The sequence below is a fragment of the Rhipicephalus microplus genome, chromosome 10 (assembly GCF_043290135.1).
Source record: "Rhipicephalus microplus isolate Deutch F79 chromosome 10, USDA_Rmic, whole genome shotgun sequence".
In the NCBI taxonomy this organism is placed as follows: Eukaryota; Metazoa; Arthropoda; class Arachnida; order Ixodida; family Ixodidae; genus Rhipicephalus; species Rhipicephalus microplus.
This window is the reverse complement of record NC_134709.1, coordinates 35,265,895-35,282,083: the sequence shown is the minus strand read 5'-3', so window position 1 is coordinate 35,282,083 and position 16,189 is coordinate 35,265,895. Positions and strand designations below refer to the sequence as shown.

The window sequence follows — 16,189 nt, the reverse complement described above, 5'->3', positions numbered from 1 at the left end:
GCGTTGGCGTGATCTGCATGGTGCCGGGTGTTTTTTAATGTCTTCAACTCAGTCATCGCTTTCCCTGTGAGCTACACAGCTCACATGTGTCATGTGATGGTTCTTGAATGTGAGAAAACATGCCTCGCTGCTTTGTGACTGGTTGCCGAAGTGGGTACGATTCGACGAAATCCGCGGCCGAAAAGAGACATTTTTTCAAGCCTCCCGCTGACGAGGTGCGCCTTCAGAGATTTCAACCATAAATTAGAAAGCAAGGAAAAGGTGGCTGTAGCAAACAAAAAAGCACGTCTCCTGTAACTCTGGCTCTTGCCTTTGAAGAAAAGTGGTTTCCAGTTTGTTTGTTTCAGTGTTCAGTAAATTGTGTTTAATTTGACTTTGTTCAGTGTTCAATAAATTGTGTTTAATTTGACTTTGTGTTCTCGTCATCTCGCGCATTTTATAGCCTTAAAAAGGCCAAATTTTTATTGAAGTAGTTCGGTATCTTTCTATGCTATGCACTTCGATTCAGGTGCACGTTAGAGAAACCCCAGGTGGTTAAAATTTCCAAAGCCCTTCACTACGACGTGCCTCATAATCATATCGTGGTTTTGGCCCGTAGAACCTTCGATATTATTGTACGATGAGCCACGCACTACAGCCATCTAATGACGCCGGATATGTTAAAGTGTAAAGCCCAGAACGACTTGTTCGTTCCAGATAACTGAATCGTATGATTCGCATTATTTTAGAAGAAAGATACCGAACTACTTCAATAAAAATTTGGCCTTTTTAAGGCTATAAAATGCGCGAGATGACGAGAACACAAAGTCAAATTAAACACAATTTATCGAACACTGAACAAAGTCAAATTAAACACAATTTACTGAACACAGAAACAAACAAACTGGAAGCCACTTTTCTTCAAAGGCAAGAGCCAGAGTTACAGGAGACGTGCTTTTTTGTTTGCTACAGCCACCTTTTCCTTGCTTTCTAATTTATGGTTGAAATCTCTGAAGGCGCACCTCGTCAGCGGGAGGCTTGAAAAAAATGTCTCTTTTCGGCCGCGGATTTCGTCGAATCGTACCCACTTCGGCAACCAGTCACAAAGCAGCGAGGCATGTTTTCTCACATTCAAGAACCGTCACATGACACATGTGAGCTGTGTAGCTCACAGGGAAAGCGATGACTGAGTTGAAGACATTAAAAAACACCGGCACCATGCAGATCACGCCAACGCTGACAGCGTCGGTGCCGTTGTCAGACGGCACCGCCGAGAGGGGGCGCGCTTGCGGCTTTTAGATGCGGAGCATCTAATACTCGAGGCTTGTAGTGCGGCGCCGTCCGCAAGCTTCCTCCTCCTTCTTCCACCATCTGTGCATCCCTTCCTCCTCTACACACCGCGTGCGCTTCTCCTTTTCACGAACATTCGCTAGCTGTATAATGTAGCGCGCATGCGCCGTCACGCTTCGAGAACATCGGCAGCTGACGCGCGCGCATGCGCCGTTGCACTTCTCCCCCTTCTCGAACATTCGAGAGCTGACAGTGCATGCGCCGTCGCGCTGTATATATACTCAAGGTCGGTGCTCGCTCGCTCAGTTGTCGCTCGTCGGTTGGTTTGTACGGCACGTCGACGTCCGAGGTCGCAATGATCAACGTCCCTTCGACCAGCGCCGGCCAAAGTGTTGGCGGAACCGCAACCAAGTCGTCGTCCGAAGACAAGGCAGCGCGGAGAATAGCTCGCGACGCCGAACGTAAACGTCGGCGTCGAGCGGAAGATGCTCAACTTAGAGAACGTGAAGCCGCTGAGAGACGTCAGCGTCGAGCAGCAGCACCGGATTCGGCCGCTTTGAAACGTAAGCGTCGACAAGAGGACCCGGACTTTCGAAAACGGGAAGCCGAGTGCAAGCGTCGGCGACGAGAGGCCGATCCCGATGCTGCCCGCGAGCGCAAGCGCGCCGAGGTAGCGGCGTGGCGCGCCAAGCAGTATGCCACGCCCAACGCTCGCTTCAAGCGCGACTTCCTCGACCGAAGCTTCGGCCACACCTGCAAGGTGTGTGATCGTCTTTGGTTCGATAACAACTTAACTCGGATCGGCAACATTTAGAACAACTCCAAAGCGTTGTCGGTTCTTTGCGATACGTTTGGAAAGGGCACCGACTATGCCGACTACGTCGTGTGTGCTACGTGCAAGCAGTCGTTGATTGCTGGTCGAGTTCCCTCGGCTAGCGTGAGTTATGCTCCGCATCCTCCTCAGTGTTCCCCCGAGGGAAGCTGCGGGCAATTTTTTTGACCGGTACACGGAAGGGTGACACTCGCGGCGCCGCAGTTTGCAAACTGAAAAAAGTATCTAGTAACGTTGGCAGCTGCAGCGCCCATGGCGCCCCCTGTATTCAAAACACTTGTAATATGTATTTAAATAACAAACCTAGACTAATTGACTCGTTAAACACCTGTTTAGTAAAAGTTTTGTATGTTTAACGCATTACGCACGAATAATTTACACATTTAATTAGCTTTAAACAATAGTTTTATAAGTGACGTCACTTCTGTGAGGTGCAGAAGCTACTTTTGTGTGGGTGTTGGCTGCTGCGCCGCGCGGCGCAGCAGTTTCTGCATAATTCCCTTTATGGCAGGTGTTCTGTGTCTATGGTTTCTTGCAGTCACTTTCGGTGCGTGGGGCCACAAGCTGTGCCACGAGGTCGTAGCAGGTGTTCTGTGGTCGTAGCTGCTTTCGGATCGTTTATCCGCGCGATGGAGACGACGCCAGAACACGACGCTCTTTTGCCCGCCGAAATGTCCGCCGAAGCGGTTTGTTCTAACCCGCCCGTCGCTGGCGTTGCGAAGGTTAGCAGAGCCGAGCGTGTTCGCGAATGGCGACGTCGCGTCTTCAACACCGACGAGGCGCGAGCCAGAGAGGCCGAACGCAAGCGTCGGCAGTGGAAGGCCAACAACACCGCCGAGGCGCGAGCCAAGCACGCCGAGCGCGCTCGAGAATGGAGACGGCGCCACGGCAAAACCGACGAGGCGCGAGCCAAGGAAGCCCTGCGCAAGCGTCTTCAACGCGCCCGCAACATCGAGGAGACGCGAGCCAAGGAAGCCGAGCGGAAGCGCCGACAGCGGAAGGCCAACGCCGGCAAACCTCCGTCGGCAACGCCTCGAAAGCGCCGGGCTCCGCCGGCCGATCTGGAGGCGTATCGTCGCCGCAACGCCGAGCGCGTCCGTGCATGGCGCGCCAAGAACGCCGGGTCCAACGCCAGACAGCGTCTCCTCCAGACAGCGCTGTACCAGCTCCTCCAGCAGGTTGAGAGCGAGGCACAGCGCGAGGATCGCGACGCACTCGGAGCAGGAGCGTCTTCGAGAGAGTCTTCAGGAGCGCTCTTTCAAGTCGACGTTCAACCCGTGACGTCACCCGCGCGCAACGCTGCTGCCTTGAATACCATTGGTGTTTCCTCTGGAAAGATGGTGTGATTTTTTTTTTAAGGAATTGAATTCCCAACAGATCTGTCACGCAGATGCATGAGTGATCTCGGAAACCCTTGCCCAGTTTTATCCACCCCAATTTTACTGGCACCATTGCCCAATGAAATGTGTTACACCATTGCATCACGCCATTGGTGGAATAGAAATAGGCTGTTACCTCAAGCTAAACTTAAGATGTTCAGCGGAAGAAGCTTGTAAGTTTGCACAAAAAAAGCAATGCTAGTACATACAAGTCAATAGTTATCAAACCAGGTAGCAAACAAGCTTTCTGTCTCTTGAATCTCTCAGTGTAGTTGCTAGTCAAATCTGCCCAACAAGTGGCCAGGAACATTAAGGAGCCAGCCTTTTAATGTGTCTTCACGCACTGTAGGCAACTGTCATTATGCGTAACACCTTGACCTATGTATGGCTCTGCAGGTTCGTTCCCGGCAGTGTGTTCGTCGTCCTCGTAGGCGCACGATTACCACACAAACAGCGCCGTACCAGTCTAGCGTTCGTGTGCAGGCGTCTACATTGCCTGTGGGATGGAATGTTGGTATGCGTGATCTTTTTCTCCGCAGTTGTGTTGCTTGTTTGCTTGCTTCACATTTAATCTTTCAGTCTCGGTCTCTTTGACATTTGATCATTCAGTCTCCTTTTGCCCAGATTGTTTTCCCGGATAATTTATCTTAAAAAGCAGTGCAACTATTAGTTCTGATAGATAGTCATCAAAAAAATTGTACCATAGAAATTGCACTTGTTGTGACCCAGCACCTTTTTCGCCACCATCTCCCTCAAGTTTTGGCACAGGCGACGTTAACAATATTGGCCGACATCACTGGCATACTGTTGTTGAGGTGAAATTGATGAGACAGTGCTGTGAGGTAATAAATAGCACTGTTATGACTGTGATGGCACAGCATGCTTGACAGCTGCGCAAATCAGCCCTTTAAGATACAAGTGAAGCTAAAAAAAGGCATATGTGTACGATTATTTGGTAGTTGACTTTGGAACTTAAACATAGATGACAGCTGGGAAAATTTTGGTATGGTGTAACATGTTGTATCCCAAGAACATTTCGGTGATTAGAAGGCTCTTTGCATGGTGATGTGACAGGTGTACAGACTCGCACCTTCAGCATCTCGGTGGGAACTCAAACCAAGGCCTGGTGCTCAGCCAAGCGCACATCCCAGAAAATCCATGCTTCTTCATCGGTATGTGCTCATAGTTCCAGTCACCTGACCTTTTGACATGTGTGCTAGCCACTGTGAAAATAGTGAGGCCTTGATGTCATATGTGCACTTTCTTCGCAGGATCAAATGCGCGACTGCAGCACCCGTGAACCGTGCCCCTCCAGCTCGCTGACAAAGTGCAGCGAATACGATACTCACACCAACTATGGATGATGTGATTACATGCTGTAAGTGATGCCAATATGAGTGTCATTCTGGCACTTGCAACACTGTTAACTGCATGCAAATTACCGCTCGCTGGTTTTTCCTCTACTGAACTTGGAACGGGACCACTCGGATAAAGTAATTCTAAAGACAAGCTGAGGCATATCAATATTTGCAAAGTATCACTTTTCCTCTAAATGGGGCATTCGTAAGTGAGATAAAGAGGATAACCTAATAATAGCGAAAGTTGGGCTAGTTGGTGGTTCATGCTTGGGATGTAAAAACAGCGCAAAAAATATAGACAAGGACAGAGGAAGCGCAGTGTCATCTCTTTCTCTGTCCCTGTCTATATTTTTTGCGCTGTTTTTACATCCCAAAGATAACCTAAGACACAATAGACTCTTCTCGTTATTTGTAAATTTGCTTCCCTGCATTGCAAATTTACCCAACTAATGGCAGTACCTGTAGTGCCTACAGTGGAAAGGTCCAATCTAAACACACTAATGGGGCTTCCAATTATGCATGTTGATATCCTAAGAGCTGGGTACATTTTTCATGTCATAGTGCAAAAAACCAATTCAGCTTTAATACGTTGTTTGCAGAAGTGATTAGCCACCATTAGTTGGGTTATTTGTATCGCAAGAAAGCTAGGTGTACAATTACAAAAAGGGTCTTATGCTGTACTATTGTAAAAATGGGTACCACATTTATATGATGTTGTATTTTGTGCCACTTCTGTGTTTAGTAATTTGTGTATTCTGACCACACTTTTTAAGGCTGAATTCTGATCCGCATAGACGCTGGGTGTCCAGCAACCTGGAAAAGTCAGGGAATTTGGAACCTTCTGGAAAATTCAGGGAATTTTCGAAAAACCTGGCCAGGTCATGGAAACGGACAGCAATTCTGTGTGACCGTTGCAAAAATAAGCATTACGATAAATCAAAGCTTAAAAAAAGTCTCTCAGCAGCAAGTACAGTGAGCTGCTAGAAGGTGTGTGAAAGACACAGAACACAAAGTTTACTAACGTTTCAGTACCCGATATGGGAGGGAGCCTTGTTCTCAATAAAAGCCATAAGAAAGGCACAGCGTGCTTAGGCACGCCCAGATATAAGCAGCGAGAGTACATTGTCAGAAACGTTCCGTCACTCTTGTTCAGCGTATGTACAGTCGTCTGTATCTGGATTACAAGTGCAGGCATAATGCAAACTTCTTTCAAATGCGGAGCATTTCATAGTCGCACCTACTCGCAAATCCGGCGTTGGGGGTGGTGTCTACACTGTGCATGCTCGCGTCTCATGCCACCTGTCGCTCTCCCTCGCCTTGCAAGGCTGATACAGCAGCGTCTGCTAGTAAAAACCGACTGCTCGCGCTGCACAAGCGTTCACTGACCAACCCGTGTATGTAGGCACTGGATCGGGCGTTTGTAATTCAGTCAAGGGCTTCTTTGCTTGGCTTTCGCTTGACTTTCGCTTGACTTGACGCTTTGCTTCACTCGTGTAGATGCGATGGAAGCATCAGTAATTTCAACCAGTAGTGGGGCACAACCCAACAGTGTCCCACCACTCGCTGAAAGCAATGCTTTTCTTTCATTTAATTTTTAAAAAATATGAACAATAAAGATGAAATAACAATTAAGTGTTCCCGGACCTTACCCAATTACGGAACATTCACGCGACACTTCCACCACTCCATGATGCATTTATTGAGTCCCCCCACTATAGGAAAATGCAGGTTTTTTCTTTTTCCAGAACACACGAGTTTTACAAGTCTATTTTATGGTCTGTAGGTTCCGCATGTTCAGCGAGGGCTGTTGAGGCCACACGTTGTTTTGTGATGTCATATTTGTGTTGTTTAATTCTTTTCATGAAATCACCAGTTTCACCAATGTACTGGTTGTCACGATTGTGACAGCCTATGGCATAAACAAGACCAAGGAAATTTCTGTGTGGCAACTTGTCCTTCAGAGTGGCTAAAGCATTCCTTAGCTTCCATGTTGGTACATCTACTATTTTGATGTCTGTTGCTTCTACATATTACACAGCAACCACAACTTTACTTTACACAACTTTACCACAGAACCACAACTTTACTCATGTCTGTAAATTTATGCATGTTTGTCTATGCCACGATTTCGGTTCAACTTGAAGGCCGTCACGCTGCAATCCGAAGAGGACATGACGGCGCGAATTATTGAAATGGTCAACGCATCCGTTGCTGAAGCCCTCCGCACGACAGTCCAAACCACGGTCGTCAACGCCGTTCGTGCCGCCGTAACAGAAGCCTTCGCAACCGTAGACTCACGCCTAACGAACATAGAGACACGGTTCTCAAACATGGAAGCCACCGTAAACAACACCGTAGCCGGATTAGAAGCACTCAGAACTGCCACAGACACCAGTTTTGCAGTAATCAAGCAAAGCATGGCCAGAGCACCAGCTATCACACGCAACCGAGTGACCTCTCACTCTTCCACCCAGCACAGCGAACCCACGACGGCCTCAAGTAATGCTCCAGCTGCTGCATCATGGCCAGCACCCACTTGACTATATGGCAGTGGAACTGCAGGGGCTTTCGTAAAAAGAAAGCCCACCTGCAGCTACTCGTACAAGAAACACAACTGCCCAATTGCCAAACGCCTCCAGACGTCATCGCACTACAAGAAACAATGGCTTCTGTCTCACTCCCTGGTTACATCGCTTTCCAACAATTCACCGACTCGCACAACCAAGAAGCCCCAAGTACAGGCACGCTCGTCCACAAGAGCCTCACGGCGAAACAACACGACTTAGAATTCTCGGACATTCCACACACGGTCGTTGAAATTCTTCCGCGAAAACGCTCGCACCAATCAGTCTTCATCCTCAACGTATATTGCGCACCCCGGGCACGCGCCGACGACTTCAACCTGCTCTTCCAGAAAACCACATCGCTTTCTCGAGGCGCACAACTGCTTATACTGGGCGATTTCAACGCCAGGCACCCTGACTGGGGCTACCTGCAGGCGAACAAACGAGGCAAGAAGCTATGGCAACTCGGTCAGGACCTCCGGCTCACTCTACTAAATGACCTGCAGCAGTCACCAACCCGCATAGGAAACAGCGTGTGTAGGGACACGTCACCCGATCTCACATACTGCAAGAATATTGCGCAGGCCAGATGGGAGAACACCTGTCAACTCGCTGGTAGTGACCACTACATCATTGCCATCCAGGTACAGACGTCCGCTGGCAAGAGAGTACACAACGCCCTCGCTCAAATCACGGAGTGGCCAAAATTTAGAGACATCCGTGAAAGTGAAGCCCCAGAACGCATAACAAACCTCAAGGAATGGACAGCCTCCCTAAACGACCACGTGCGACGCACAACGCGCGAAAGTAAAGCAGCAGAGGAAACGCCTGCCACAGACTCTCGTCTTCTCCACATGTGGGACGCACACGCCAGCCTGCTGCGCAGATGGCAGAAGCAGCGCTACAATAAGAAATTGCGTCGCCGCATACAGGCCCTCTCTGAAGAAATTGAGCGACACAGTACCTACCTCGCCCGCCAACAATGGGGCCAGCTGTGCAGCGGACTCAACGGACAGCTAGGCAACAAGAAGACGTGGCACCTGTTACGCCACTTACTGGATCCCGACGACTCGAAAACAGCCGCACGGCACAGACTTAAGCGACTTGTCCACCAACACCCCGGATCAGACGAAGATCTACTAATTGAACTGGCGGACAAATACATCAACCAAGCCCATCAACCAGCGACACCGCTACCACCCTATGAAGGTAAACCAAATCCAACTCTTGATGCCGACATCACAGAAGCCGAAGTGTATGCAGCCATTCTAAAGCTTCGCACAACTTCGGCACCAGGTCCAGACGGCGTCTCGAACAAAACAATCCGCAACCTAGACGCAAGGTCAGTAACTGCCCTTACTGAATATTTCAATGACTGCTGGCATGCCGGAAATATACCAGAAGAATGGAAGCACGCGAAAATAGTGTTTATACCAAAGCCCGGAAAAAAGGCAGACTTATCAAATCTTCGCCCCATCTCGTTAACTTCATGCCTTGGCAAACTATTTGAGCACGTGGTCTTGGCTCGGCTAGAAACACTTGCAGAAGAGCAAGACCTTTTCCCTCCAACCATGCTCGGTTTTCGCGCCCACTTATCTACTCAAGACGCCCTCGTACAAATCTACCACGATTTGTTGAAAGACCCCGTACGTGCGGGCACGCGAGCAATGCTAGGCATAGACCTACGCAAGGCGTTCGATAACGTAACACATGAAGCGATAGCCCAGCACTTGGCTTCAACAAACCCTGGGGAACGTATTTACAACTACGTGTGCTCTTTCCTCCAAGGCCGTACTGTGGAACTTTCCCTGATTGACAGCAACGCCACGAAGAGACTTGCCCTATCCAACAAAGGCACGCCACAGGGAGCTGTTCTTTCACCTTTCCTCTTCAACCTTGTAATGAGCCAACTCCCACAGTTACTAGACTGCATACCCAATATCCGACACACCCTATACGCGGACGACGTGACGGTATGGACCACTACTGGCTCCGACGGACAGATCGAGGAGGCACTGCAACGTGCTGTGGACACAGTGGCCGGATACGTCGCGTGTGCAGGTCTCGAATGCTCAGTGGAGAAATCTGAACTCCTCCTTCTTCGTCCTCCTGACTACCGTAAGGTTAAACACCCGCCACTACCAACCATCACTCTCAGAATGGCCGGATCCGAAATACCGATAGTGCAGCACATGCGGGTACTCGGCCTTCACGTACAAGCCGGCAGGGGCAATACCGTCGCACTAGAGAGGCTTGCGGTCACCGTCACTCAGACTGCCCGTCTGTTAGGAAGAATCTCCGCGCGGAAACACGGCATGAAAGAAAAGGAACTTCTCCAGCTGTTAAACGCCTTCGTAACCACAAGAATAACTTATGCCTTACCGTACCTACGACTCCTCCAGGCTGAAAAAGAAAAAGTAGACAGACTTATTCGCACAGTCCACAAGATCGCTTTGGGCCTCTCCCGCACCACATCGACCATGCACCTCCTCAGCCTTGGAATTCACAATACAATAGATGAACTTATCGAGGCTCACCGAACTGCACAAATTGAACGATTGCGTGGTAGTAAAACCGGAAGATGGATACTTCAACGTATCGGAATTCCCTCGTCACCAAGCGGACAAGACTTGATCTCGCTACCGCCTCTCCTCAGACAGCGCTTCATTGTGCAGCCGCTGCCGAAAAACATGCTGGCCGGCATTCATGACGGTAGACGATCAGCCCGCGCCAGAAACCTTCACAATACCTATGGTACGAACACAAAAGTGGCTCACGTCGACGCGGCAAGCTACCCAACCCCCAAACAAGCCTTTGCAATCAACGTCTCGTCGAAACGTACCCCAGTCGATATAGAGCCTACCACGAGGTGCGCCGGCTCCATACGCACACAAGACCCAACCGAGGCCGAAGAAGCTGCCATAGCACTCGCCGCAATGGCCGGTTTTGAAACAATTATCAGTGACTCCAAATCTGCTATCATCCGATTTGCCCGGGGCACTGTTTCCCCAACCACGGCGCGCATCCTCCGTCCTCTGCCCCGAGCGGCACGCAACGCCTCAGGCGACACTACTGCCAGCAGCACCGACGATGACGATCCTCGTTTAATCCAACTCATCTGGGTCCCAGCGCACGCAGGAAACCCGGGCAACGAAGCCGCCCACAGACAAGCTCGAGGACTCGTATGCCGAGCGGTGGGCCAGACTTCGGACCACGATATCGAAGCAACTGAAGCACTCATCACCTTTCACGACATCACACAGTACTACAAGCTATCAAGGCAAACCAGACCACCCCCGCACCCGGAACTAAACAAAGCTCAACAAATCACTTGGCGGCGGCTTCAAACGAACTCATTCCCTTCCCCGTACATATACAGGCACATATACCCTGCCTTATTCACATCTACGTGCACCCTTTGCAAGACCCAGACCGCAACCTTGGATCACATCATCTGGGGATGCAGCAAGGACCCTCCCCCACCAAACCTCCTAGGACAGTCACCTTCAAGTGAGGCCTGGGAGAGAATCCTCACGACCACAAGCCTGGACACCCAGCTCCGGGCCATCAAACGCGCTGACGAGGTGGCGACCAGGCATGGCCTGACAGCCCTCGCCACTTAGGAAACCGTCAGCTGCCTTAATAAAGTTGTTTACTACTACTACTACTTGAAGGCCGTCTAGTTTGTCTAGGCTGGAACTGCCATCAGCAGAAGCTTGCCGGGCTACTCATGTCTTTTATCATTATTATTATTATTATTCTTGGTAATGCAACAGCAAACGTCCTCAGCTACACATTTATTGCTGGTAGCTCGTGTTTCAAGGGTAGCACATGGGTAATTTCAGCTAAATTTTTCATTTCAGTTTCGTGAGATTGTGTAAATAAATATGCAATCCTTTTTCAGCATCACATCCACAGCAGAATATGTAAATTAAGGTAACATGCCGACATTTGTGATTCATCTATGGAATCAAGGAAGCTGTTGCACCTTGACAGATTCCTTCTTGCCACCACATATTCAAACGTCGGCCCTTTAGCGCTGTTCTCAGCTTTCATTGCAGCCGCCCGAGCACTTTCGTTGCACTTCAAGTATCACAGCCCAGCGTCGTATAATACAAAGATGCATGTGCTTGTCGGAAAAAGAGGAAAAAAAGAAATAAAATTTTGCAGCACGGCTCTGTTCTTACAACGCTGTCGTTACTCTTTGTCAAGGCAAGGTAAACAGAATATGTGAGTAGTAGTTACCCCCCCCCCCTTTTTTTTTTTTGCTGAATAGTATATTTTAGAGGTGCGCAAATTATGCGGCAATCAATGCAATGAAATAGCAAATAAAGGAATCCCTGTTAAATGAGATCTAACCCAATCCACATCCTAAATAGTTGAGCCAGTAAATACAGCAGCTCGGGTCGGTTTAATTCAATCCAGTCCACGTACTAAGCGGTGTGGGCTACAGCCATAATAGTAAAGTAGATTATACTCCAGTGGCAGATCCGGCCAGGCTCCCGTGTCCTCATTTTACACAAACGCTGCGAGATGGCACCACTTCTACGTTTCTTGGCAGCTTTGGCTGCGATTTCGGACTATCGCATGCTCCTTCAAACTTTCGTCTGTGGTTACTTTCAACTTGTGTCTTTGCTTCCTGGCTCTTTCGAACATCAAACTGCTGACTTGCTCACTGGCTGGCTCAGGGGTTTTATTTTGGCCACGTATACATGTTTTTTCACATTCACTACATGCGCTCGGAACATTTTGAGTGCGTCTGGGAAACATGTTTAGCCTGATATTTTTGACCACTCGAGCGAGGGTTTGTTTCTATTGTGCTGAGTTTTTCATGCCGATATGGCGGTCATAGAATTTGCTTTTAATCATCATGAAAAACCTGTAAAAGCAAGTGAATATAGAAATACCAAATTGGGGGGGGGGGGTGGAGTAGACACCTTGAGATGTTTACGCGAACGTCTCCCTGGGCGATGCCGTAGTCCTGTGCTAGACTCGATAGGGGTGACCCCCCCCAAACTGCACTGTCTGTACTGTGACCCTTTGTACTCTCATGTACTTGCACTGTGCAGCATGGTGCCATTTTTCTTTTCTCCCTTTTGAAAAGGTCTATAGGCATAGCCATTGCATAAGGGGGAATCTAAACCCCGTGAAATTTTAGTTTGCACATAGTGCGTGTCTGTGTGAGTGTTTGTGTGAACAAGTTTATTTTTAATCAATACCAACTTGATAAAATATCTATGACAGTGATGATCCTCCTGGCATTTTTGAACACACACCCTATGTCGAGGCGGGAATACTTTGCATTGGATGAAATGACACTGCCATGGCTAATTAAGAATTTGTTAATGAACCTCTAAATTTTGACTTGATGGCATTTTGTAGAAGAAAGCTGTAGTGCACGACTATGTATATCATACCCCTTTTTTAGAAATCACCAAAGTTTCACATAATTCACGATGTTCATCATCAAATTTTAAGGCCAATAGTGAGACTGATGTTGTCCAGTGCCCAGGAAACTTGGCCTCTTTGTTAGGTCAGACTGGAATTGTAGATGAGAAGGCAGTGATGAAATTTAAAAAAAGCTACATCAAAGCAGAATCTGGTCACGGAAACCGGGAAGAACTCAGGAATGGCACTAGTAGACAGCTTATTATTTATGATGTGTAATGCTTATTCGTTCCTTTCTCGAACTGTGAACAGGTGCAAGAAAATATACCACCTATCTTCTAGGACAAGCACTGCGCAGTCTGGTTCCGTGTTTTATGCTTCACGGAGAAAGAAAAGATTGACAATGCAGTTTTCTTGTGTAAAACTCAAGCGAAGCACATAATTTGTGCCAGACACTGTGTTCAAAAGTAAGGTAAAGCAGTCTGCTTGCAGAAGAGAAATAACTTGCCACTTTTCATGGATATATAATGCCATGACCAGCCCTCATTCAAATTAATTTTGTCTCATCATCGTCACAAGTAGCCTCAGCCTGGTGTAATGAAGTTCAGCTTAAATTGAGGACGACGCAACGAGCAATGGAAAGAAAAATGGTCGGTGTAACCTTAATAGACAAGAAGAGAGCAGAGTGGATTAGGGAACAAACGGGGGTCAAGGATATCATAGCTGAAATCAAGAAGAAGAAATGGGCAGGGCATGTAGCGCGTAGACAGGATAACCGCTGGTCATTAAGGGTAACTGACTGGATTCCCAGAGAAGGGAAGCGGGTTAGGGGGAGACAGAAGGTTAGGTGGGCAGATGAGATTAAGAAGTTTGCGGGTATAAATTGGCAGTAGCAAGCACAGGACTGGGTTAACTGGCGGAACATGGGAGAGGCCTTTGTCCTGCAGTGGACGTAGTCAGGCTGATGATGATGATGATGGTGGTGTAATGAAGTTAGTGTGTTTCGTGAGTGCTGGGCACAATCAGTTTCGATATCGTCCTTTTAAAATTTCATGATGAATATCTCAAATAGTGTGCAACCTTTGTGATTTTAAAAAGATGTATTATGGCATAAATTGTTATGCACTACAACTTTGTAAAAATAAAATAACATGCAAAACAGTGATATAATTATGAGAAACACTAAAGCTTTTTAATGTAAATGCTGGAAAAGTAATATTTAAAACATTAAAGATATTTATCATTTAGTTGCAACAGTGTGATTTAATTAGAGGCAAGGTTAACTTTGCTAGGATAATTTGGTCGCAGCTAGCGCAGGACTGTAATTATTGGAGAAATGTGCAAGAGACCTTTGTCCTGCAGTGGGTCTAGTCGGGTAGATATACCAGAGGTGGTATTCTGTAATTGTCTACTCAAGTAGTATCTTTTCTGAGCATGCTCTGATTGGCTAAATCTTGAGAAAGCTGGTTGGCAGCAACAGTGAACCCAGACTTTGAGCCCTATTCACTTAGTACACACAGAAATAGGCAGTCCAACTTATGGACATTTACATGAAACCATCCTGTTAATGTTTTATTTTGTCTAATGTCGGCTAACAGTTCACTTAATGTTGATTATTATTGCCTGTACTGGTAATAGTTTGTATGTCTGACAATTTATTTTGGGGAAATTCACTGCCATTTAATGTTAGTTGTGCTTCTAGTATACCTATGGCAAAAACCTTTTCTTACGTGCAGGAAGACCTTGGTTTCAAAATGTGCTTTCGTGACGCCCCACACCTCGGCCAATTTTGTGGTACTTCCTGTGAAAAGGAGTACCGAGTCGTTCTCTGGCAGTGCGATCAGTTCCAGGGATCCAATTGATTGCGTGCCGCCAAACTACACATTGGGAGTTCAGGACGTGGAGGAAAGAAGCGTCAACAGAGCACAGACGTCATCAGCGATTCCTGTCAATGAAAGGGCAAAAACATCGTCCTTACTTCCGTGCCTTCGGCACTAAGCCTCTCTTCAAAAATGTACTGTCACCTTTTTCAGGTGATCGGTGAGGTGAAATATTTTACCTGACCTGTCACCTGAATCTTTAATGTTAACCCATAAGGAAATGGTCCTCATTGGTCATCCAGCTGTCTTTTCATTTTTGAAGCAAGCATAAGGAAAAATTAAAGTGCGATTGTGCACAATGACCTGCTGTGTTGTGAAATTCTTGTGAGATTCTCCTGCACTTCTTTCAATTCTCACTTCATGTCGACGACATCTGTGGTGTACGAGACTCCAGCAGACCAGGTCAATTGACTTGCAGTGATAGACTTACAGTCCGAAGAACAGGTTTCTCCTAGACTTGATGAAAAAAATGCAGCTACACAATTCTGTCTAATATATTGCACTTACTCCAGAATGAACGCACTTTTTTTTTCTCGAAAAATTGGAGCAAAGTTGTGGGTGCGTTTATTATGCAAGGAAAATTTCATGAAGACTTTTTTGGTATAAGCAAAAAAATGCGGTAATACAAAAGGAAGTTAGGTCGCTCAGCTTCTTCGTACTGTTGCTCACTGCCGCTTCAAATCATCCGCTCAAACTAACATTGCAAGATGCGAGACTACTTCAAATTAAGTGGTATTTCAAGATGTTCGAGTTTGAATTCATGAGGTTTTACTGTATGTCTATTTGTTATGCGTTCAACACGTTGCTTTCTTCAGACACAGCCAGTTTATCTGTCTTGTGTTTCACTCAACATGCAGCTAGACCTTGTATCTTTTGTTGCATTTCTTTGCACTCCAGTAAAGTCTGTTTTGGACTGACAGTATAAAGACGTCAATGAATTTTGTCTTCGGGTAACTCTGCTAGTAGACATTATTGTGCTCTCCGGTAAGCCAGACTTGATGACAGCCAGAGATGACATACATGGAGTATAAGGCTTCCACCCGGTATATTGGTGGGCATGGGGTTGTCACTATGGCAACTGTTGAACTTATGACGATGTGGGTAACTAGGAAACCAGTGGTCTCTCTCTTGTCCAGCTTTCTGAGAAAAAAAATACAGTCATGAGAAGAGTAAGACAGAAATGGCTTAACGAAAATAGGTTCAATAAAGAAAGAGTCTTCAACCAAACCTTGTGGGAATGTTGGCCCACAAGTTTGCTTTTAGTGATGACACATTCTCCGCAGACTTGAGGTAGGTTCAACGATGGCGCATCCAAGCTTACGCTGATATGAGCAGTTCCTTGTAGGCTGTGTTTGGGTTGTAAGAGGAAACAACAGTCGTGGTTACTCTGGCAGAAGCGTGAATAGATTTGTGATACATGACTAAAAAAAATGTATATGGAAACACTGCATATAAGAAAGGTAGCTTGGACATAAATAACATTGCTGTTTTTGTGAATTCGTCTTGTGGGTGGTATTTT

At 47.2% G+C, this 16,189-nt stretch overlaps 1 protein-coding gene across 1 annotated transcript; it reads left to right on the top strand.

The window, feature by feature from the left end:
- The first annotated feature begins 2,560 nt into the window (after window positions 1-2,560).
- Window positions 2,561-14,666, top strand: LOC119181441 (uncharacterized). Its single transcript, XM_037432694.2, has 5 exons — window positions 2,561-3,441; window positions 3,877-3,994; window positions 4,555-4,652; window positions 4,752-4,858; window positions 14,527-14,666. The coding sequence occupies exons 1-4, from the start codon at window positions 2,626-2,628 to the stop codon at window positions 4,842-4,844; spliced, it is 1,125 nt and encodes a 374-aa protein (XP_037288591.1). The 5' UTR covers window positions 2,561-2,625; the 3' UTR covers window positions 4,845-4,858; window positions 14,527-14,666.
- Window positions 14,667-16,189: the final 1,523 nt, after the last annotated feature.